The sequence below is a fragment of the Medicago truncatula genome, chromosome 8, assembly GCF_003473485.1.
Source record: "Medicago truncatula cultivar Jemalong A17 chromosome 8, MtrunA17r5.0-ANR, whole genome shotgun sequence".
NCBI lineage: Eukaryota > Viridiplantae > Streptophyta > Magnoliopsida > Fabales > Fabaceae > Medicago > Medicago truncatula.
The window spans coordinates 47,676,598-47,701,402 of record NC_053049.1 but is presented as its reverse complement, the minus strand read 5'-3'; the positions used below and the strand labels follow the sequence as shown (position 1 = coordinate 47,701,402).

At 32.0% G+C, this 24,805-nt stretch overlaps 4 protein-coding genes across 5 annotated transcripts; all 4 read right to left on the bottom strand.

Moving 5' to 3' along the window:
• Positions 1-2,222: 2,222 nt before the first annotated feature.
• LOC11413691 (uncharacterized) lies at positions 2,223-2,555 on the bottom strand. Its single transcript, XM_024773158.1, has one exon. The coding sequence runs from the start codon at positions 2,553-2,555 to the stop codon at positions 2,223-2,225; it is 333 nt and encodes a 110-aa protein (XP_024628926.1).
• Positions 2,556-10,309: 7,754 nt separating this feature from the next.
• On the bottom strand, positions 10,310-11,473 carry LOC11408108 (transcription repressor OFP8). Its single transcript, XM_003630749.3, has one exon. It carries the CDS (start codon positions 11,395-11,397, stop codon positions 10,492-10,494), a length of 906 nt encoding a protein of 301 aa, XP_003630797.3. The 5' UTR covers positions 11,398-11,473; the 3' UTR covers positions 10,310-10,491.
• Positions 11,474-19,349: 7,876 nt separating this feature from the next.
• On the bottom strand, positions 19,350-23,065 carry LOC11415749 (probable polyol transporter 6). Of its 2 annotated transcripts, XM_039829304.1 has the most exons (4): positions 22,286-23,065; positions 21,882-22,009; positions 20,343-21,752; positions 19,350-20,150 (listed from the first exon to the last, which is right to left on the bottom strand). In XM_039829304.1, the coding sequence occupies exons 2-3, from the start codon at positions 21,982-21,984 to the stop codon at positions 20,359-20,361; spliced, it is 1,497 nt and encodes a 498-aa protein (XP_039685238.1). In that variant the 5' UTR covers positions 21,985-22,009; positions 22,286-23,065; the 3' UTR covers positions 19,350-20,150; positions 20,343-20,358. The 2 variants fall into 2 exon arrangements, with proteins under 2 accessions (XP_039685238.1, XP_003630795.1); XM_003630747.4 differs by having other exon boundaries at positions 19,350-21,752.
• Positions 23,066-23,274: 209 nt separating this feature from the next.
• Positions 23,275-24,794, bottom strand: LOC11416735 (protein SYM1). The gene is made up of 3 exons (XM_003630746.4): positions 24,515-24,794; positions 24,345-24,439; positions 23,275-23,846 (listed from the first exon to the last, which is right to left on the bottom strand). Exons 1-3 carry the CDS (start codon positions 24,692-24,694, stop codon positions 23,441-23,443), a joined length of 681 nt encoding a protein of 226 aa, XP_003630794.1. The 5' UTR covers positions 24,695-24,794; the 3' UTR covers positions 23,275-23,440.
• Positions 24,795-24,805: the final 11 nt, after the last annotated feature.

Genomic DNA, 24,805 nt, shown 5'->3' with positions numbered 1-24,805 from the left:
TCGAAACCAAAAAAAAAAAAAAAAAGAAAACTACAAAACTGTTCTAATAATTGCAGGCATGCAAGTACTCAAAATGTCGTAAAAAGGATATTGTGAAGTTTCCTACGAGGAGATTTTAGAGTATGTACATCATTTTAATTTGTATTAAAATTAAAATAAGCTAATCAACTAACACATTTGTTCACGCTAAATATGCTTAAAAATAACGTGTAATTGTAAGTTGGAAATATTATAGATGCGACTGACCAAATTATGGGTGTTCCTGAATGAGTGTATTGAAATATCTTGGATACGACAAACCAAATTATGAGTTTTTCCGAATGAGTATTGTAATAGGTGATTATTGGATGTTTAGTTGGCTCAGTTGTGGGAAGAGAAGTTGAGGTGCGGTTGTAAGGGTTCTAGTCAGTTTGTTCTAGGGGTTTTGGTGCGAGCAACGGGTGATAGGCGTGTGGAAGTTGCCTTCACGGTCATTCGCGGTGGAGAGTTTGAGGATTTGACTCAAGTTTGGTTTCTGCTGTTATGTAGGGGTTTGATTTTGATGTGGACTTTGATTTTGGTGGTTAGTTTTTTATTTGATTTTGATGTGGACTCAGTTGGTTGATGTCTTTATTAAGGGTTTGATGTACGATAAGTATGAATTTTCTTTATGTTCCGCATATATATGACGCCATTTGTATGTTGTTTTAGTCTTGTCGACCTCTTTTCATCATGTGCAAGGACATTGTTATTAATAAATTTTGTCCTTTCCTAACATGTTGTTTCTAACATGTTGCTCTCTGTTTAGCATTGTACGTTGTTTGGCAATTAGTTTTTGCTATAAATAGTATATTCATACATTGTAAAAACACATTTAATCATTCAAACTAACTTATTTCCTCTTTTTTTTTTATCCCTTTACCTATTATGCATTTCTAAATGCAGAGAACCCAACCAAGAGAGAAGAGACATAGTTCCTCCATCGACGTTAATAGCTTGAAGCAAATGACAATTGAGGACATTCAGTCGTACCTTGGCTAGATTCTTGTTTCATCAACAGACCAAAGACAAAGAATCACACTTTCCTTGTTTCCATCAATAAGATGAAAACCATTAGGAACGAACGAGTTCATCACGTTTTTGAGAAAACATAGTCTGGATTCAACTCTCCGAAATATCCCTATGATGATTTAATCCATCTATCCAATTTCCCCCTCTTACCCGGAAGTCATTAACCTATTATTTAATGGCTCCCATTCTAGATTGCCTCAGCCGTTGATGATGCTACCAACTTTTTCTTTAGCATGATTCAAACCAATTGTTTTCCTAGTGTTGTCCCTATCACAATACTGTAAACATAGTTTTGCAAGGCTAGTAACCGCACTTTGTGCTCAAGCTTAAGGTAGAATGGATGAGGCAGTTAGTGTGTGTCGTGCTATTGTTATGAAGCATCCTCATAGTGATGTTCACCACGGGAGGGAATGATCAATGATTGAAGGATCATTGGATTGAAAACAAGCGATGGATTCAAGGAGACCAAGGTTTGGAAAATTATTTTTAATTTAATACACGCCAATGGTGTTTTATAAATATAGTTAGCTTTGGAGAGTAAGAATAAGTTCTATTTGGCATACCATTGACGCGGGAATTTTAAGGTAATGTCCGGATTGAACTTAGGCTCACACAAATGAGATGAAATGTACCTTTTTTTTTTTTTACTAGACTAGATAAATCCAAATGTCCAAACATGACATTATATTTGTGTTACAGTCAAAGATTTTCAGACTTCACTGCACTTATATGCTATTGAACAATTTATGAGTTATGGATTAAAGTGTACTTTAACATTTGGAGGGATAAAATATTCACATTTACATTAGGGATAAAGATATGCAAAAGAAAAAGCTCATTAGCCATTCCGCAGATTGAGCTAACAAAAGTCTTCAATATGAAAAAGAAAAGCTTTAATATCTGACCAGCACCGTCCACAAAACAATCTTGAAAAATATGTATACTTTTTCAAAAAGCCAAGCAATTTGTAAAAAAAAAAATGTATTCTAAACTTTGATTATGCATGTCAAATTGATACATTGGTCAACAAAATACTTTGAGCAAAATAAATACATAAACACACCAAACACTTATTACTAATTAACATTGCAAAGAAGATTAAATAAACAATTTAAGATTCATCTAAAAAAACATTAGATGATATTGCAAGAAAAATTCAGAAACATAACAAATTAAGACCTGACTGATCTCATCTTCAGTTTAGAGTTAACACTAGCAGGTGTCTCAGGGCAACCAAAGAACTCAGAATACATTTCCACGAAGAATTTATCAACAATTTCAAGATACGAAGGACAAGTGAGCCTAGAATAGTAATGAAGAACCTCTTCAATGTCTAATATATAATCCACATTACTCATCTCCAACATTTCCAATTCTTTCAGCTTCTTTTCAACCATACTCTTAGAATTGAACATTGATGATGAATCTTGTTTGCATTGTTCTCCATCCAATTCCTCACTTTTCTCCATCTCATTCTTCTCCTTTGCATTGTTCAAAGCAACCATGTTTTCATTATGATTATGTACATGTAGTTCCTCTTCTTGCTTTGTTGTTGATGATGATAGCATAGCTTTGTTCTTTCTTCTTTTCTTTGATTTTCCTTTTTCTGAATCCCATTTCTCAGTGAAGTCACTGTAGAATTTTTCCAAGTCATTATAAGAGGAGTGATTATGAGGGGGTGTTTTGGGAATTTTTTGGTAACTTCGAGAGAATAATGACCTGAAGTTGTTTAGAGTATTTTGGAAAAATTTCTTGTATTTGGAAATTGAGGTTCTTAGCAGCATTGTGTGATTGATGAGAATGAAAAGTAAAAGTGAATCTTTTTTTCTTCTGTGTATTTTGTTTTGTGCAGAGAATGAGAAATGAAACAGGAGAGAATGAAAGTGTGTAACTGTGTTTGTTTTTTTGAGGTTGTAGAGTTGTAGTTGGTTATGTTATGTGTTCTATGTCATTGTTTTCTTTATATTACAATTGATAGAAGCAGAAGGAGCCATGAAATATTCTTTGGCTTTTTTCCTTTTCTGTCATTGGATCTCCTTTACTTTATTGTTCTCTTTTGTTTTCACACGCTCCTTTTGTTACCTGTCTTTCCATTTTGCTTCCTTATTAGGGAACCCTACAATCCACACCCAGATTCTCACTCATAATTTAGGACTAAATAGACAAATTTATTTTCCAAACTGGGAATAAAGGTCAATATGATGTAAGGATTTCACAAAATAACTGCTCCCTCCGTCCTAAATTGTATGACGTTTTGGTCATTTCATACGTATTAAATTGTGTGGGGAAGAGAAATTATGAGTTGTTTTACAAAATTATTCTTAATAAATGGTATGGAAAAGATAAATGAAATAATTGAAAGAAGAGGGAGTAATTAATAGTTAAGGATATAATAGGAAAAGTAACATTAATATTTTATTGATATTGTAAAGCGACATATAATTTGGGACAAATTTTTTTCCAAAGCGACATACAATTTGGGACGGACGAAGAAATACATTATACATATATGAAATTATAACTTGTCTCTTAAATGTGATGAGTTAAATGAACATGTGATATTTTATGTGAATCTCACCAATCATATCGTCAAAAACTTATACAACATGTTAAATTCATGTATTTCATGTCAATTACGAGAAAATCATCTTGAGATTCAAACTCGTTAAATAGCTTTTGCATCATAAATTTCACATATTTTTAATTTTATGGATGATCAACATATGATCTATTTAAAATGTCACATATTCATTTAACATGTCATATGATGCTAATAAAACTAATAATAAAAATGCAACTAATGAATTATTGCGATAGATAGAGCATCGATTTCAATTAATACAACCCCCACGATTTCAATTTTCAAAGAAGAAATTCCCGAAAGTATTTTAAAATGTAGGAATTTGTGACTTTTTTTTTTTTTTTTTAATCAAGTTTAGTTGCTTTTACTTTTGATAGTGGAGTTGGTGTGTATGTACCTCTTTGGGAGAAAGAAAGGAGCGGGGGTTGTTGAGTTGTGTCTTTGTTCAACAATCTTATTCTATATTTTATTGGGAAATGTTAACCACTGTTCCGGAACACTGCTTAAGAAGCAAATATAGTATGTACTGTATTAGAAATTGTGTTGTCAATCCCACAAAAATCAATAAAGTGTATTTTTCAATTTAAAACTTTCTTTTTTTGATTTCCTTAACCAGTACCTCGGGTGCACCGGTTAACAAGACCCTATTTTATTTTATGCAAGGATCTCTCCTAATACTAATCACGTTAATTAGTGATTTGGAAAAATTACCATACCATGTTGCGAGGTTTACTAAACTAGCCTAAACTTGGATAGTTGGATGAATCAAAATAAAAAATAAAGGCCTAGCCTATACTTTAATAAACCAGCCTATACAAGGTAGGGCGTTTCTAGATTTTTACTTTAGATTGTAGAGTGATTCAGGAAGACTTACACAGAGATGGTCATAAATTGATTGTTAACTCCAACTATACATCCGGTGTAAAAATGTATATTTGAATCGATTGTTTTATTGTACTAAAGATCCAAGTTGGTAGAGTTTTAAAGAATAAAATTAAAATAAAAAACAAAAATGTTCACAAAAATAAAGAATGAAAAATAGATACTTACTAAATCTCACTAAGCGCAAAACCTTTAAACATTCAAAAGTTACTGCGATGTTCAATTTAGGAAAGTCTCCAAAGACGACGTCATTTGATATATATATATATATATATATATATATATATATATATATATGTCAGAATCAAAGATTTATAATTGTCGATCCACAGAGACTTGGTAAATAAATCGTTCAATTATTTTGATTGTTAGTAGTGGTAGTAATAAAAGAAAATGGTTGGTTGTTTATTGAGTGAGGAGTGAAACAATCAATTGACAAATTGTGTTGGAGTTAAGCTTCATTGATTAATTCTCTCATGTATTTCTTTGATCAATTATATGCTCCTCTTATTTATTTCAATTATACTTTCACTTGTCCCCCTTGACATATTGATATCTCACAAATAATAATAGATATACCATATTCTCTAATCTCTAATATCTCGTTTGGTTAGCTAATAGAGTAGCATTATGCTTCGACGGTGTGTGTGGTTGGAAACCTAGCCCAATATTATACAACTAGCATCTACAAATGCACTACCATGTCTCTTACAAAGGAAGTCAATGTTTAACACTCCCTAAATCAAAAGATCAATTTCGAGTTTGATAAAGATACAACCAACCCATCCAATGATCCTTTGCATGGAATAGGAGGTCCTGTGAATAGGTCCAAGAGTAAGAGGAAGAAGCAAGCTTTGTAAGGTCTAATCATAAAGATAAAAGAAAAAGAAATTCAATAGACATTAGAGGCCACACCAAATTGGCTCACTTTTTAACATGAAAATGCCCTTTTCACTTTAAAAATTGCACCCCCTTTTTATATGTTAATTTTATCAAACATTGTAAATTAACTAACTAGTTTACTCACTATAAACTAACTTATACATTATTCACTATAAGCTCAGCTAGTATATGCACCCCCTTTTTATAATGCTTGCCACTTTTTTCTTTTTTTTTGGAAAGTATAGTACTTGCCACTTTTAAAAGAAGAGAAAAATTGTTTGCATCCCTTGCTTAAGGTTATATAACTAGTAATTTCTAAATTATTATTACTCACTTTATATTTATGATAATTTAAATACAGAAATATTTTTTCAACATGGATAATCCAGTAAAATTATGTTTCACTTTCTTTTATTTATGATATTTTTAATGGGATTTGTTAGGATACATCTACTAGTTTTTATTAAAGAGCGTTTGAGCAACATGCATCTTTGGGTGTATTTAACTAATTTTTAGTTATGACATACTAAAACACTTCTAAAAAAGAAGTGGGTGTAACTTAACAAACCCAATTTTTAATATATGTACAATAAGCAAATATGATAAATATTGCGAAAGATGAGAGAGCAGATGACATTGACAAATAGAGAATCGTTCTTCTCTCGTCTGTTTTTGCTCATCTCCGTTGAAAAATACATGTGCGTAAGTTAACTTACGCTTGACTATTTTGACGGGAATGAGAAAAAACGGATAGGAGAAGAGTAGTACTCTTGACAATATGGAATTGGGCCAAAGCAAACCCAGAGGAATAAACGACAAAAAGAGGTAGGGGAGCCCAGATATGCACACAGAAGGCCCATACTGAGAAACCGACGTCCAGTTAATTAATTGACCCTTTTTAGGAACAAATAGTATTAATTGCGAATGTTTGGGTATGTGTGCATTGACAGAGAGATTTGGGGCTCAAGAACCCAAAAAAATGCGACCATTAATGAGAGTGGGAAGAGAACCAAAGCAAGACATAACGGATTGACCACTAGAAAACATTCTTTAATCCGCTTTCCATTTGAAGTAAACTGACAACCAATTAATTAGGCCATTAGTATCTGTCACCAAAATGAATGTATGTGACGTCCTAGATATTGCCACACAAACGGGACCTAAACGTTTTTGTTTACTTTTCGATTCAAAATGAATATCGTTTAAAGTTTATATATATATATTAAGAAATGTATTAATTAAAAAAAAAAGTTATTTTATCAAATTATCTTAATCAATCATTAATTTATTTTTCATTAAAGAAAAAATAATACTTTGAAAGTAGAATATATGGTATTAATTGAAGAAAAATTATTATTGCATTGAAAACTGAAGGTGACATTCATTTTAAATAAATTTTTTTTTGCTAAAACAATACTCATTTTAAAACGGAGAGAGTACTAATCATAATTTACAATTCTATTGTAAGTAACTTCCCTCATTTTTTTATTGTTATATTTTTCTTAATTGTCTAAAAAACAAAATTTTTCTTAAGATTAATTAAGTAAATGGTTTCAATAAATATGTAGATTCTTTTTATTAACAAAAGCAAATTTATTGGATTTCATTCATAACCAAAGAGTATTTAGTGGATGGTTAAAAAAAGTACATAGTTCATGGTACATCATTGAAAATGGTATAAGTGTTAGAGTGATAAAGATGCTCTAGCAAAACTATGAACAAAAGAATTCAACATTGAGATACAAGTTCTCCAAACTCAGTATTGGGAACAGTAGAAATGAAAGAGCATTTATTTATTAGAGACTTAATTTTATAAATTCTAGTAAAGGATGGTTTAAACTAATTCTAGAACAAAGGCATATAAGTGTAAGTAAACTGATATACAACTCAATTTTTTTAGAGTTGATGAAAGTGGAAGAAGTTTCAGATGCTTCCTATAACTTGGCGTCACGACTTTTCCATATGTTGTTGGTGTGATGACAACCTGTCAAAAAGATCAAACGATTAACGATGTAGTTGTGAAGTTATCGACTGTGAGAAGAAAATCACAGATCAAGTTTCCTATATACAATGTAGTTTAAAAATATAAAATAAAAATGTGAAACTTGGCATTCATTTTAAAATAATGAGATAATGAGAGGTAACAAAGTCCATGTGAATGTGTCACATACATTATGCATTATGTATGTAGAATAGGGAGGGTATACAGTCCCCACAAGAAGAAATGTGAAAGATGGGAACGTTTTTGGTTTTACATTCTTCCTGCAATTGCAAACAGATCTAGTTTCTCATTCCTCTGCACTACCCATTCGTTTGACATCGACGTTACATGTACACCTTAAATTGATGTTTCATCTTTGGTTATCGTAGTAGTAGTAATGGAGAATGCAAAGGAATTGTACGGCTCCACCATCTCACAAATACACATGCCTCAAACTCAAACCTTTCACTTTCTCTTTTTATTTTCAAACAAAAGAAAAGACTCTTCGGGTATTCAAGTTACATTTTTCTTTTAACTAATTTCGAAAAATTTATAATACTCCTCTTATCTTATTAATTGATAAAAATAATTTGTAAATTTTCACTTGTTGATTGGTGATTTTCTAATCAACACAAATTCATATCTTCATTTTGTGGTGGCATGGATCATATATAATATTTTGTATGTCATCATAATCACCCTAAAAATAAAAATAAATGTTCAATATCTACATATCAGTAAATATGATGTAGACCAGTATAACTTTAAATATATGTGTAAAGTATTTATTCCACTTTTTATTTTTATTTTTAAATATCATAATTTTTCTTTGATTTAAATATAAAAGAAAGTAGAGTCAACAAAAATTGTTGTAGTTAATCTAAAATTTAGATAAAAGACATTATTTTTTGTTGATAAAACTTTCTCTTATATTTTAAATTGAAGGTTGGTGTAATTTCAAATGTTACTTTTTTTTTTTACAAGAACTTCAAATGTTAATTAAATATTTGTATCATCCTTTTAAAATATGTTTACACCGACAATGTAAAAAAATTAAATTTGTTGTTATAATTTTTTATACCGCAACATTCTTTTAAAATCTCAATCTTATACACCTTTAGTAATTTATTACATTCCTTTTGTATCTAAAACATATTTTAAACAAAAAATAATGAGTACCATTGTTTTGCATTTGTTGTTACTTGTTAGGTGGAGATTCAATATCTTTGCTTGTCATTGATATATGTACATGAACAGTCCATGATCGTTCCTTATAATCATCTTTGAAATATTTCAATATCTTTATGGATAGGTGAATTTATCAATTTTGCAAAGACAAAGAACATGATCTCCCTCACCCGACAATGTTTGATATTCCGTCCTTTGTTGACAGTTTGCTAGCGCACAGACAATGAATATACATACATTGATTGATGATAGTTATATATAGTATGAATTTGGATAACAAAACAATCTTAACATATTTGTTTTTACCAAACAATGATTTAATTTTCCTCATGCTGTTGCTGTGTATGCCAACAGCATATATACAACCAACAAGTTTTTCATTCCCTTTTTTATTTTCTGAAGTATATTTTAATTGACTTTTAAATAATTGTTCACTCACATGTTGACACTTATTTCAAATTATTCAACAACTTTTTTCTTTGACCTGACTGATACCATGTTCATTTCAAAAGAATTTAACGATTATGTTTTTCGGTGCTATTGGCTAATAATTGTTCATACAAGCTTGAGTAAAATGAGTAAGAGACTTGTAAAAAAAAATTGCTCATAAGTCCCTTAAAGTATTGTTTAAGAAACTAAGATAAGTAACCTTTGAATATAAAGTGATGTAGTTATTATTATTTTTTTTTGAAGGAATAGAGTGATGTAGTTATGATTTCCCCAAATCTTTAACTTATATTTTTAAGATAAATTTTCCCTTTATTTATCTGTAAACACGTATTATTAAACACATGTAAACATAACAAAAAAATGAAGCAAAAGACAAATTAAATCGATGTTCGTATTAGTTTAGCTTGAGTAAAATGAAGCAAGAGACAAATAAAATCGGTGTTCCATCATATCCTGGGTCTCGGTAATCCAACTTAATTGGCAAGTTTTAACTAAGACAGTTGGTTCAAATAAGAAATGCGGGATGAGACGTATATATAGTATTTATTATAAATTACATAAATTTAAATAATTAATTTTTGTTTATAATAGTGATTTGAGGGGCGTAAGATTCATCATTTACTAGTGTATTACTACCCTATAGTAAAAAGTGGATCTCTTACACTGCCAGGCCTCTCAAGTCAAATCCCATGTTGAGTTTAATAAAAATAACCTCCTAATTTCAATGGAAAAATGCACTAAATAAATTGTACTCCTACTTTTTCCCTTGTTTTCTTGGGACCCTTTGAAAACGAGCTAGATCTTTTTGTATTCTTTTGGCGCATCCGAATGAATGGAATTTCAAAAAGAGAGTAAGACAGAGCTTTGCATTTTCAATCACTTTCCTTGATTCAAATTACAAATAAAATAAAAATCCTATCTCAACCCTTTTCAAGCTTATGGCTCACAAGTCCAACCAACCATGTATGTAACAATGATCAAATTCAAATCCAAAGTCCCCTTGTGATTTCCTTTTCAATTTTTCATTGAGCAATCTTTTCCATATACGCCTTTTTAAAATATAAAACAAAGAAAAAAGCTGGCATTTTCCAAAAACAAGACAAGTCCCCTTTTTATAGGTCTTTTCACAAATTTATCCCCACCTTTGCTAATACAGTTGTTTGTCAGCATATCCCATTCTTGGAACACAATTACAAAAATGTAACCTTTTTTTAGAATAATTACAAAATATAATAAAATTGTAAAACAAACAAACAAACAAATTAAATTTGAAGAACTAAAAACTGAGCACTAAATTGATGAGTAGCAAATGGAATATCATACATTCGAACTTGAGTTAGAAAAACTAAACTAATAATATCCTTAGAAACAAAAACACAAAACTAATAAAAACAGAGAAAGAAATAAAAAACAAATAATAAGATAATTATTCTTATTTTCTTTCTCCCTTTTTTTTTTTTTTTTTTTTTTTTTTATATCAAAGCCAGTCAGAGAATAAAGCTTCCCAAATCTCTGTGTAAACTTCAACAATGATCTTGTGATGATGATGTGAATTGAGTGAAAGAAAACACTGTAAAAGATTCTCCAACTCACTTGGTGAAAATATTTGTTTCTCAACAATCATTTCCACCATTGAAGTTCTAAAATCATTGTACGGATCACTTGAACGTTTCACCACTGCGAAAGTGTCTTTGACTTTTCCGTTCAACGGAAGAACACCCATGTCGGAACTCCGGTCAGTTTTCCGGCGAGAAGAATGTCGGCGGCGAGACTTAGAGGAATCTGAAGAGAGAGACTTTGAGGAGAAAAGGGTGTCTGTTTCATCGTCTTCGTCACTGCTATACCACCAATAACTATCAAAGTTTGTGTCTTTAGCACATGAGTTGAAAGGAAAAGCTCTGTTTTTCTTCTGGGTATGTTTCTTCTTCTTTTTCAACTTCTTTTTCTTCTTCTTTTTGTTTTTGTTTTTGTTTGTAACGTTTTTCATTGAACTGTTTGTCTTTTCGTAGAAACTGAGGCTGTTCTGTTCGTGGAATGTAGTGTTTGGTGAAACAGGAGGACATGGTTTTCTATCAAGTTTAAGGTTGTTGTTGATATTGCTATTTGCACCGCAGAGAAAGGGTGATGAACAAGAAGATATTTTACGTCGTGGAAGAGAATGAGAATCTTTGAAAGATATGATATCTGAAGGGTCGTCGATGGTTTGAGAAGGTTTGGGTTTGGAAATAGGGTGAAAGGGTAGTACAGTAGTGTTGGAGGAGATGGGGGGTGCAAATAGCGGTTTTTCCATAACATCAGTTAAGTGTTGTTTGGTTTTGCAGGATCCAAATGAGGATCGGAACATGCGAGAGATTCTCATTTTGAGACGGTTTTGGTTTTCCATGAGAGAGAGAGAGAGAGAGAGAGAGAGGGAAGAATATGGGGAGGTAGGAATTAGGAAGATAGGGTGATATAAATGCATGAGAAACAGAAAGTGGAAGTCTTATTAATAATCATTTACTAGTACTAGTATTTGAAAAAAAAAATAAAAAATAAAGGGTTTGAAAAAACTTAAATTTATGCTATTTTATTTCTTGTCGTTTAGTTTGTTGGGTCTGATTTGTACAGTGAGTGAATCAATGAGAGAAATTCGATTTGGTAAACAGTGCTAATTGACCTTCTTCTGCTTCTGGGGTTTGCCTTTAAACGTGCGTGACCACCGGGTTTTTCATTACTCTCTATTTAGTAAGTGTTATGTAAGATGAGAAATTAAGAATTAAGAAATAAACAAATAAGGATAGCAAAAATAAGAGTTTTAAGGCTTCACATTGCGTGTGCGCCAAAATATATATGGTAATAACAACTTTTAATTTGATTATTATCTTTTTTTTTTAAAAATAAAAAAAAAAAATAGTAGTAGTTAATAAATATCCAACATACTACTGTATTACTTACTGTGGTAAAGTTGAGGTGAGTAACTTGGTGGCGTATAACAGAATTCAAATTTGTCACTTGTCCTTTTAGTTTTTGCTATTGCTATATACTGGATGTCTGAAAAGCTTATATATATATATATATAAGTAGTACCACCAACACAAGGGCATGGGCATAGCATAACTCTCACTTGTCCAACGTACAGGGCTATAACCCTTTGTCACTTTGCATAGCTCCATAGTACTAAATGTACTACTATGCTATTACTTTGTTTTTCAATGTTTTATACTATATCAATTTATTCATTTTTCAAATTGAACTTAATAATATTTATTTGAAGATTAACACGTACAGTTCAACTATATTTGAGAATAATCTTTGCCTACAATACAATAGATATCACGAGAAAAATATGTGCTTCAATAAAAATCTTACGCCAATCATTATACTAAAGTTATTAAAAACTTCTTTTGTTAACCTTTTTTGGTGCATATAATTTAAACTAAACAAAGTTTGTACTTATTGGTTAAGTTTGTATTAAAGTAAAGTATTCACTCACCCCATGTACTTGACGTCTAAATTTTTGAAATTGATTACCATTAATTAAGTAATTTACGAATTGTACTAATTGGTTAAGTACTAAAAACAAGTTTAACGATTGCACCTTATGATGTAGGGGACCATTATCAAGACGCTAATTGAACTAGTTAAAGGCGCTTAATGATGTTTGAAATTCAAATAGTAGAAAAATGGATCGAAGCTGGCATCTCCTTGTAACACACAATAAGAATAAGAAAAATAAATTAGCAATAGCATAGCCTTTTCAACAACAGCTTAAGAATCTTTAACTAAACTTGATTTCTTCTACGTAGCCCCGTGATAGATTGATACTATAATATGAAATATTTACTTTGAAACAAACCAGCACTAGAGTTAACTTAATTTCACATCCTTTTCATTTTTAATTCTTGATGTGGGGTAGTTAGTTTATGTCAAAGTAGCATGCATGATCCAACCAAATCGGATGACTAGTCTCAACAATGTGTCACATTTCATAAATAATAGACGTTACAATGCAAGCAACATGTAAATGATAAAGAGTTATATATTTGATGTCTTAAAGTTTTGAATTAAAATATAATTGTTTGTGACTCAATGTGATTATTTTTTGGACTTTACTTCATGATCCAACAACATTACTACGTGACTCAGTTCGTTCTTAATTTTTGTAGACATAAAAATGTTCTATATGAAAGAAAAAGTTGGAGGACACAATTTATAGAACTTGTTCTGTGTTTATTTTTCACTGAATGGAGTGGATGCATGGCGTTCAAATAACGTTTTTGATTTGAAATAGCGTGTCTATGTGCTAATTTTAATAGTGTAAGTAATTGACTTTAACATTTTATGCCTGGTAATTCAATATTTTAAGTTCTAACTTGTAATCCACGATGCCTTTTTTTTTATTTGAATCTACCTCATTGACTTGTCTAAGTTTAAATTCAACGAGTGTTTTCAAAATATAAATTAGAACATTGTTTACATTCAGACAACAGTTGTGGAGCGAGAAAAAAACTTTAGATGGGCCACAAAAATAAGCATTCACTCAAAAATTTTGTTTTGTTTTGTCAGGTAGTCTAGTGATTAGAATTCATCTTTTTCAAAGTGAATAAGTAGGATGTCAGGGGGTTCGAACCCCAACCCCTACATATAACAATGGATGTCGCTGCCAACTGAGCTATGTTCACAGACACCACTCAAAAAATATTTTAATAAGCATTAATCATAAAATTGACCATAAAAAATATTAAATTACATATTTTAAAAATTCAAAATGATTATTTACGCATTATATACTGAGATGAAGAAGAATATTTTCATAAATCACAATGTAATTTTATTTGAAAGTCAAAAATATTTTAATAATTTCCTTTATAATTTTTTTAAATTTTTTTGGTAGCATATGTGGTGGCCCACCTAAGCCCTAGAGGGACTCCACCATTGCAGACAACACAACACCAAAATTATTGATATCGTTACTTCTTTTATGAAAGTAATCGACCACTATTTTCGAATCAAGTACAACATTAACACAGTCAAACCATGACTTCTAAACTCATTTAATTACATGAATATATTCATGAGTTTTAAGCCAGAATGTTTTATGGACAAAATCAACAAAATTCAATTTGAATATGAAAAAATTGGAATCAATTCTACCTCCTCCAAAAATTGAATCAAACATGCTACACTTGTTTGTTTATTTATTTTTTTTCACTTTTTCCCTCTTCCTCAATTAATGCAAATCCCAAACTCAACTTAAATCAAGAAGCTTTGGAAGATTGTCAACTATTTTGTCGGTTAAATTTCAGTTGATTATCCTCACCTAGCTACATACTACTGACTGACTGATAGTGTAACAAACTTGCAAGCTAATTTCTTAATGGCAAGCCGACCTAATGGTTTTATTTGTTTGATTATTACTTCTTCCTTCCGTTCCTTTTTAAGTGTCTCTTTTAGAGAATTTTTTTGTTCCTATTAAACTGTCACTTTCGAAGTTAAATGCAACATTAAATGTTGTTTTACCGATATCATCCTTACTTATTTTATTGCGGAGAGAAAAATATATGAAATTAGATATTGAATGAATAAGGCTATTATAGGAAATGGGTATATTGTTGTATCAAAAGTAGTACTCCCTCCGTTCCTTTTTAAGTGTCTCTTTTGGAGAAATTTTTTGTTCCTATTTAACTGTCATTTTCGAAGTTCAATGCAACATTAAATATTATTTTACCAATATTATCCTTACTTATTTATTACGGAGAGAGAAATGTATGAAGTTAGTGCTTAAATGAATAAGGTTATTATAGTAAAAGTATGCACTGTTCTATCAAAAGTAGTACCACCTCCGTTTCTTTTTAATTGTCGCTTTGTGACATTTTACGCAAACCAAGACAATCAATAAATGTTACTACTTTTGATACAATAATTGATACTTTTACTATAATATCCTTATTCATTTAATATTTCATTTCATATATTTCTCTCTCCGCAATAAATAACTAAGGGTAATATTGATAAAACAACGTTTAAAGTTGCATTGAACTTTGAAAGTGACAGTTAAATTGAAACAATTTTTTTTCCAAAAGTGACACTTAAAAAGGAACGGAGGGAGTAACATTTATTGAATGTATTAGTTTGTATAAAATGTCTTAAAGTGACTTTTAAAAAGGAACGGAGGTAGTAATTTATTAAACAAGAATTATTTATTTTAATGAGATAGTGTCTGCGGGTACTCTACAAGCTAGTATGACAGAATTTCAAAATTATCTTTGCAAGCTCAACAACCTTCAGAATATGCTTAAAAATGGAACGGTTTTGCTTAGAGCATTAACTATAACTAATATACTCCAACCTAGTACCTTTATTTATAGCATTCAACTGAGAGAGAGAACTGAACATCCTAAATATAAACAATATATGCACATTATTGAATAATGACTCGTGACTAGAAACGCTAGGAAATTTCCCTTTCATATTGCAGCATATATATTTAAATTTCTGCTTCTGTTACATGAAACCTTAAAGCAAGAAAAATGGATTTCAATAGTAACATATATATTGGCTGTAGAAAAATAATATGATATAATGCATTATACTTCTTAGTTGATTTTGACCCTTCTTAATTCTTATTATATTTTATTGGATGTAAGAAGATAGTGGGGGCTCCCAATATTTTTATCAGTTCTCTGAATTTAGAAAACTACAAAAATTTGATAGTGTATGTTTGTTTGAGAGGAAGAGAGAGAATTAGGGAAAATTGATTTTCTAAATGTGAGATATTGGAGGTGGAGGACAAAGGTATTATTGTCACCTTTTCCCTGTTTCTATCTAAATGGATTTTATTAATCAACTTTGGCAACATGCTCGTGTCTTCCTCAACTAGTCCGGTTGTTACAAGACAACATCATAGGTTTTTTCAAGTATTATTTGGCTTCACTAACAAGTTGAGTCTTAATGAGTCCTATTCTTCACTCCCCCAAAAATAAAATTAAGGGTACGTAATAATAATAACTCCTTTTATTACATATTTGAATTTGGTAAAATTTGTCATGCATTTTAAATTTCAACCGTGTGATCTCAAATTAACAATTAAAATTAATTGAATCTGATTTTGTTATTGTTTAATTTGAGGTGTTTAATATCATATGAATATACGAGATAACCTACAACCTATGAAGCACGAACACATACGCAACATGAACATCCATACACCAACATTGATAATAATTTACGAAAATGACATAATTCATTGTAATTTTATATGTCAGTATCATATGCATGACAAACAACAGAACACCTAATTTAAAGAGTGCATGTACTTCATAGTCTACAACGTAAAACACATACTTTTCCTATGGCAATGAGTTTGGATCGAAATGTTACTTATGTCTCATAGTTTAGCGGACATGATCCATTGAGCTAAGTGAGTATTTAAATACAAGTTCAACAGTGTAAATTCAAATCTTTCATTGATGATATAAAGAGATTGTGGCCACTATGTAGTTGGAAGATATATGTATAATTGAGTGAACTTTATTACCAAACATCATTTATTTAATTTTTTGAATTGGTTGCCTAATCTTAACAATTACCCTTTAATTTACTTTAAAAAAAGACCTTAGAATCGTGAAGTCAAGGTCTTTCTCGGAAAAGCATCTCAAAGTTGTGGAAGGTTCCAAGTAGATAAGGACACATGGATGAGAGTGGCCCTTACCCTTTTATTTCAAATGCCCTACCAAGGGGTAACAGACATTATGGGATAGTTACATTCCACTTTTCAAAATTCACATGAATTCAAGAATGACAAGAAGAAAATATCACAAATTACATTGATTTCTTACTCTGATTTTCTCTGCCTATCATTATATAAAAAGGTTCTCTGAACCCAAATTTTGTTACCTTATTATATTGTCAATGAAAGCAAAGGGAAGATGTTAGTGTTTGACATCTGGTACGTGACGTATGGTCCTAATTTCTGATGTAGTATTCTCTTTTTATCTCTCTTCTTACATAATTTCATGAGCTTGTCTTTTATATTGGCTATACATACACAACACGTTGTAATTTTGTATAATGCTTCAAATTTCACACGTACCACTGAGATTGGCACAAACCATATATAGTGTGTTTGGTATGGTGACGGAGAAAATTGATTTTGGTTAAAAGTGAGTTGAATGTGAATTGATTTATGTTTGGATACACTTTATTAAAAGTGATTCTTGTGGGTTGATGTTGTTTGGATAATTTGAATCAAAATTGATTTTGAATGTGTAAAGACTAAACTATCCTTTTAATTGTATTTAAAACTCATTCTCATTAAAAATTATTTCAACTTATCATACATGAATTTTATTGGTTCCAAAATTAATTTTAAAATAATATTAATTTATGTTATTTTTAATTATTTTTTTTCAATTAGGTGATTTTTAATAAAATAATATAAGCATAAAAAGATGTAAAACAAATGAGAAATTACACAATTGTAAACTAAAATATACGTAAATTATTAATACATAATCATAGATTTTTAAATATGTATAAAAAATGGCAGGGCTCTAAAGTATATTACATATAGATAATAGATAATATAAGTTAAAATGCAATATAATATTGATAATTTACAAACTAATTATTTAGCTTATATGCTATAATGTTCGTAAGTTTGCTCTTTGTACATGTTATATAATCAATCTATGTCAGTTACTAGCAATTGCATATTTGAATTTAGTTCATTTATAGCTAGACCAATTGTATTTGTGGATTGAAGCATTTACGAAATTGTTCTTGAAACTACCAATGTTATGAGAAGGTGGCATAAGCAATTGAACCATCATAAATTATTTTATAGGTCTCATTGCAGTTCGTCCTCGTATGACTCATGCTTCGGTGCTTGTAGATCTACATCGATTTTTTTTTTTTTTTCGGTGCTTGTAATCTAATGGTTGAATCATGGTCTTGTTTCTTGGAAGTTAAAAAACAGATAGATGAAATTGTCTTGAGTAAACTAAGAATATGTTATTCATTATTTCTCATATCTTCAGAGAAGACAATCGTTGTGCCGACAACATTGCTTCCGTTGGACTCCAAAATATATGATTTGTTTGGTGGTGGTGGTACTCTTTCCCTTCTTGTGTGTTCAAAACTTGTTTAACTAAAATAGGTTAAAGCTTCTTGATTATCGTTTCTGCTAATGCATTTCAAAGGATCAATCTTTTGTTCGATTTGCATGCCATTACTGTCTAATGGGATCAAGCTCCAAGCTACTAGTCTGCTCATGTACTTGGAGAAGGGTGCATAACAAGGAACCATTGTTGAGGAAACCACTAAAGTTGCTGTCATTCTGAAGGCATAGAAGGGGAAATGGAGACTACAAAAAGCTAAGTTACTCATTCCTCAAATAAAACACCTAGGCTTTGTTCACGACACAAAGTGTTTAGTATGGTCATAGACACAAGATGGACAATGGGTTAGGGTCCTTTCAGGGGTATTGTTGCAATTTGAATTGTAGTATTATATATATATATATATGCCTTGTAACATTGTAAACTATTATTCATTCAAGTGATGTATATATGCCTTGTACTTTGTAGTCGCAGAGATATGCACACTTGATCGAAATGCATAAACAAAGACCGTGTTTATTGCCTTACGATTTATGTTTCTTTTATTCTCTTACTACAACAACAATTGTTGTAGTAACACATAGTCTCCAAATATCACGCGATGGAACAACAGTTAAGTATATCTCTTAGCTTAATATGATAAAGAAATGGTCTATGAAGGGGTAAAAAAAATAGGAGGCTGTCATTTTCCATTACCCTAATCAGAGTGATGGGGTTCAGTTAAAAGGGAAATAAAAATAAATAAAAACAGTCCCAGCAATAACTTATTTATAATATTATGACTCAAAGAACGTGTAACATGAAGGAAAACAATAGAAGAAACATATCCACAAAAGAACATACCACAACTATAGAAATGGAATTTTGTCAAATAAGAAAACATAGAAATAGATTTCAGTAAGTTGTAAAGTTGGAAATGAATATTTACTGAACTTGTAGTGGAAATTAGGGAGGTTCATGTTGCAATTTGGATCGGTTTTGAGAAGGAAAAAAACTATCTCATTCAAAGATTAAATTATATGTGAATCTCTTTGAATGACTCCTTTATAAACTTCAATTCAAATGAATTAAATGTGATTTAGTTTTTATCGATTTTTTTTACCCCTTCATAGACCATTTCTTTATCATATTAAGCTAAGAGATATACTTAACTGTTGTTCCATCGCGTGATATTTGGAGACTATGTGTTACTACAACAATTGTTGTTGTAGTAAGAGAATAAAAGAAACATAAATCGTAAGGCAATAAACACGGTCTTTGTTTATGCATTTCGATCAAGTGTGCATATCTCTGCGACTACAAAGTACAAGGCATATATACATCACTTGAATGAATAATAGTTTACAATGTTACAAGGCATATATATATATATATAATACTACAATTCAAATTGCAACAATACCCCTGAAAGGACCCTAACCCATTGTCCATCTTGTGTCTATGACCATACTAAACACTTTGTGTCGTGAACAAAGCCTAGGTGTTTTATTTGAGGAATGAGTAACTTAGCTTTTTGTAGTCTCCATTTCCCCTTCTATGCCTTCAGAATGACAGCAACTTTAGTGGTTTCCTCAACAATGGTTCCTTGTTATGCACCCTTCTCCAAGTACATGAGCAGACTAGTAGCTTGGAGCTTGATCCCATTAGACAGTAATGGCATGCAAATCGAACAAAAGATTGATCCTTTGAAATGCATTAGCAGAAACGATAATCAAGAAGCTTTAACCTATTTTAGTTAAACAAGTTTTGAACACACAAGAAGGGAAAGAGTACCACCACCACCAAACAAATCATATATTTTGGAGTCCAACGGAAGCAATGTTGTCGGCACAACGATTGTCTTCTCTGAAGATATGAGAAATAATGAATAACATATTCTTAGTTTACTCAAGACAATTTCATCTATCTGTTTTTTAACTTCCAAGAAACAAGACCATGATTCAACCATTAGATTACAAGCACCGAAAAAAAAAAAAAAATCGATGTAGATCTACAAGCACCGAAGCATGAGTCATACGAGGACGAACTGCAATGAGACCTATAAAATAATTTATGATGGTTCAATTGCTTATGCCACCTTCTCATAACATTGGTAGTTTCAAGAACAATTTCGTAAATGCTTCAATCCACAAATACAATTGGTCTAGCTATAAATGAACTAAATTCAAATATGCAATTGCTAGTAACTGACATAGATTGATTATATAACATGTACAAAGAGCATACTTACCAACACATTTCTTCCCCTAAACAACTCCTTTATCCACACCCTTATCGTGACTACCCTGTTTCTCATTATTATTGTTATTATTATCATCATCATCCTCAACGAAGAGAGTTTCCATTTCTTCTAATGTCTTGCCTTTGGTCTCTGGCATAGAAACATAATAGAAACCGGTAGCCGCCACCATAATTCCTGCCAACACAAAGAACATTCCCCCAAAAGTTATCTTCTTCGAAATGCTCAAGAACGTCATAGACACCACTCCACTTACCAACCGATTCACTGAAATTGCAATACTCGAACCTTGAGCTCTAAGCCTCATAGGAAAAATCTCCGAAGAATAAACCCAAGTAATAGGCCCAAGCCCAATAGAAAAGAACGAAACATCAGCGCAAACAGCTACAATGCACACCACAACAGCCCAAACAGGCTTCCCTGAACCCTCTAGAATCTTTGAGCCGAAACCAAGCCCAAACAACGACACAGCCATACCAAACGACCCAATCAACAAAAGAGGCCGCCTCCCAAATTTATCCAAATAAATCGCCGAAAGAAAAACAAAAAAGCTCTTTGACAAGCCCATAATCACATTAACTCCGAATAGCTTTTTCTTACCGTGAATCCCAGCAGCTTTAAAAACTTCCGGTGAGTAATATATAACGGCATCGTTTCCAGATGCTTGCATGAAGAAATTAATCCCAATAGCAGAAATCAACATACGCTTAATGGGCTTGCTGGGCCTTAAAAAAAGCTCTTTCCAAACACCTTGACCAATCCAATTTCCAGGCCCATGGGCCAAATCATTTTTGTTTTTTACTATTTCTTGAAGCCTTAGTTCAGCTTCTTCTGGAGTAGTTGAAAGTGAAAGAAGAACACGTTTGGCTTCAGAAACTCTTCCTTTGAAAACAAGCCAATGAGGAGATTCAGGCATGAAAATAACACCAAAAGCAATTAAAATCGCAGGTAGAGCTGAAATCGCAAGCATGATTCTCCAACCAAGGTTTATAGGGAGATCTGTTAAAGCGTAGTTGATTACATAACCAATGAGAATTCCAAGAGTGATGAATACTTCAGGAAGCGAAGTGAGGAAACCACGTGTGGTGGTGGGGGAGAGTTCTGCCGTATAGAGAGGTGAAATCATGAGTGCATAACCAACACCAATGCCGGCAATCATTCTACCGGTTAAGATGAAAAGGAAGGAAGGTGCAAGTGACATGAAGATAGCTCCGATTAAGAATGTGGCTGCTGCTAAGACGATTGTGTAGCGTCGTCCGATAGTGTCGGAGGTTTTTCCGGAGGCTAGTGATCCGATTAAGGAACACAAGTTGAGGCTGCCTACTAGTATTTCTTGTTGAATTCGTGAGATTTTTAGATTTTCTTTTATCAACATGCTTGCTCCACTCATAACTCCAATATCTGCAATGCATTATTATCAGTATAGTAACAATTTAATTCGATTCAAGTCCTAAAATAGAAAAACGGAAGAAATTAAAATGAATAAAAATAAATGATAAAGAAAGAAAATAGTGAGTGAGTGTGAGTGACCATAGCCGAGGAGAATGGAGTTGGTTGACGAGAGAAGAGCACAGAGGAGTGTGTATCTGTTGATACGAATTGAGGTATTTTCTTCTTTGCCATTGGAGTCCATTTTTCCGTCACTAAGGAGATTGAAACTGTCGAATGAAACTCAATAGTGAATCATATAAATAAATAAAACTCCTTTAATGAAATTCATGAACATTAATAAGTTAGATACCAAAGAAGATAAAGTGGTCGAAACCTCCTTATTAAATTCAATAAGTTGAGATTCTAGACTTGTGAGATACAGTTACTGGTTATGGTTTCAACTTGTGAGTCGCCACTTTACTAATATAAACTAAATTTCTTAATAGAATGAATAATAAATTTCTAGTGGCAAGTAGTAAAAGAGAAAGAACATGTGATCAAACCTGAAATTATAGGTCGTTTGTTAATGCAGCATAGTGAAAACTGAAAAGAGCCAAAGAAACCATGCATGCTTTGCAACCACACTCAAGGTCCTTTAAAACAAAAGGGATCGCCAATCATTCCAGGTGCGTGTCATCAACTCAACTCTGTTTTAAATTAGGGTCTTTCTGCAATGCACGCGGTATTAATGTATCAACTGTTCCAACCTTTTCAGGCTCCAATTACATGTCTTAACAAGAAAAATAATAAATGTATTTTACGTGTCAATTTCTTTCACAAAACACCTCTTTCTCATTTTGCAACATTGCCAAGATGCTCAAGTTTTGGCATCGTTGCTATCAGATTTAGACTATTGAAGTTGTATGGATGTATATATGTGTTTGGACATCTTTACCCTTTGAGAAAGTTTTTTGGAGTGAGATTCAAGTCCATTTAACACGGACCCCCGCCTTATTCATGAAACGAGGGCATTGTATTCAACAGTACAAGTTCTCAAAGAATTTAAAAAAAAAATTCCTTGAGAGCAAGCAATTCCACCATTAATTTTGCTAATTTGAGTAGATATTGGAAGTTGGAGTGTTTTCATAGTAGTCATATAAAGCTTTTAAGATGACCTAAGTTGGCAAGAAAATTGACACTTTTTTTTTTAGATAAATATTAGTGTTACTTATGTTCGTATTTTCTCCTTCATCGTGATTTAATTATTGATCATTTAACTCCTTCAACACTAAACTCAAACCGGTTGAATTACTCAACCCTAATTGACACAATTATTAGCTTTACGGTAGATATAACAAACCGAAAGACTCCATTTTGGAGCTCAAAGGAGATGAAGGAGAAGCCCCTGTGAACAAAGTGCATCAGAGCTTGAAATCTACCAAGCAAAGAAGGGAGAGACAGAGTTATCTAGGAAGCTTGAACCAAAGAATTCCACCATTACTTAATTACTAAGTTCTAAATTCTGTTCATGTGTATGGTATTTACAAGTATATACTCTTTTAATCTCATCAGGAATCAGATATTATCATTAAAACTGAAGAACATCTTGGGGGCTGAATAAAAACAAACAGTCAACCTATGAATCTATCTGTTACAATTTCTAAAACATCACAGGAAAAATTATGAAATGGTGTAAACCGTTGTTTCCAGTCTCTTCATCATAATTTACCACCTTTTCCATTTGCAGAATGAAATGGTTGAAACCATTTTTTCCAAGCTGCATCTTTCTGTTGCTCCAACCAAGACAAGAAAGCACTATCCAGCAAGCAGAACAGGTTTACATACAGAAGCTGGTACTTGACAGGAACATACCGAAAATTAAAAACCTGCACAATTGGCCACACACCACCTTCTAAAACCAAGGCTGGGAAATAATTCCTCTTCAAGTCTTCCTTCACCTCAGGAATAGTCTTTCCAGCAGACAATCCCATGTAACTAAAGAAAACAAACAAATGTACTGGACCGAAAATCAAGCCGTCCATTGCAACTTTTGTAGCTACGGATCGCGCAGTTTGTGGCATTAGTTGAAGCTTGTGACTTATGAATTTTTCCAAGCCTTCATACCTACAAGAGATGAAGGTTGGTTTGTTCAACTTCAATGTGATCATAAAATCCTTTTGCAGCAGGAAATTATAAGTTTGTTTATAATATTTAGAAGAGCTATTATCCAAGCTTCTTAGTAAACTGAATGACATGAAAGCCCTTTCAAAGCAGAACCCAACCAAAATCTTATGAAATCATCGCTACTCTTAGAATTTGGATTTGTTTAAATTCAATCCAAGAAAACAGGCTTGTAAGATGAAGGAATCATCCCCTCACACTCAAGCGGGTAGAACAACAGATTTTGTATAGGCTCTAATACCATCTTAGAATCTAGGTTGAGCCAAATTCAACCCATATAAAATTAGCTTGTAAAATGATGTAAAGTCGCTCTCAGGTCAATATCTAATTCAATGTGGAAACTCTAAACAAACTACCTTTGAAGGATTGATTTATGTAAAAGTAAACATAGACAATATCCATGACAACAATAAATGTATGAAAATGAGAAAAAAGACATACCAGAAGTGACCAACAGGACCAACAAAACCAACTCCAAACATACTAGTAACAGCAACACGTCTCCAATCGATGACAAATTTATCATCTGCTGCTTTCTGCAAATATAAATATTATTATAATTTTAGGTAGTTACAGAGAGAGAGAGAGATGGGTAGTGCTAAAAGACATACAGTGGCAGATAACTGAAGACGCTTTTTAGAAGATGAAGATGCAGCTGCTGAATGAGTGATGTACTGAGCAGTGACATCTCCAACGGCCCAAAGGACGCCGGAGGTGGCGACTTGGGTTCTCACCGGATGAACGGAGAGGCTATTCTGATACCAATTCCATGCCCTCAATATCATCGACATGGGAACCTAACTGAGATCAGATTAATTCGGTGCTTCTCGTTGGATATTAGACCAGTGTCTGTCTACCTACAAACCTTAACTTAAATTTCGTTTTAAGCGTCGAACTATCTT

Coding starts and splice junctions, on each gene's coding strand:
- LOC11415749 (XM_003630747.4), bottom strand. CDS start 21,984: ATGGACTCCAATGGCAAAGAAGAAAATACCTCAATTCGTATCAACAGA. Junction 21,753..21,881: donor CTCCATTCTCCTCGGCTATG/GTCACTCACACT, acceptor AATGCATTGCAG/ATATTGGAGTTATGAGTGGA.
- LOC11416735 (XM_003630746.4), bottom strand. CDS start 24,694: ATGTCGATGATATTGAGGGCATGGAATTGGTATCAGAATAGCCTCTCC. Junction 24,440..24,514: donor GTCTTCAGTTATCTGCCACT/GTATGTCTTTTA, acceptor TTATATTTGCAG/AAAGCAGCAGATGATAAATT. Junction 23,847..24,344: donor GGTCCTGTTGGTCACTTCTG/GTATGTCTTTTT, acceptor CATCTCTTGTAG/GTATGAAGGCTTGGAAAAAT.
- LOC11413691 (XM_024773158.1), bottom strand. CDS start 2,555: ATGGTTGCTTTGAACAATGCAAAGGAGAAGAATGAGATGGAGAAAAGT.
- LOC11408108 (XM_003630749.3), bottom strand. CDS start 11,397: ATGGAAAACCAAAACCGTCTCAAAATGAGAATCTCTCGCATGTTCCGA.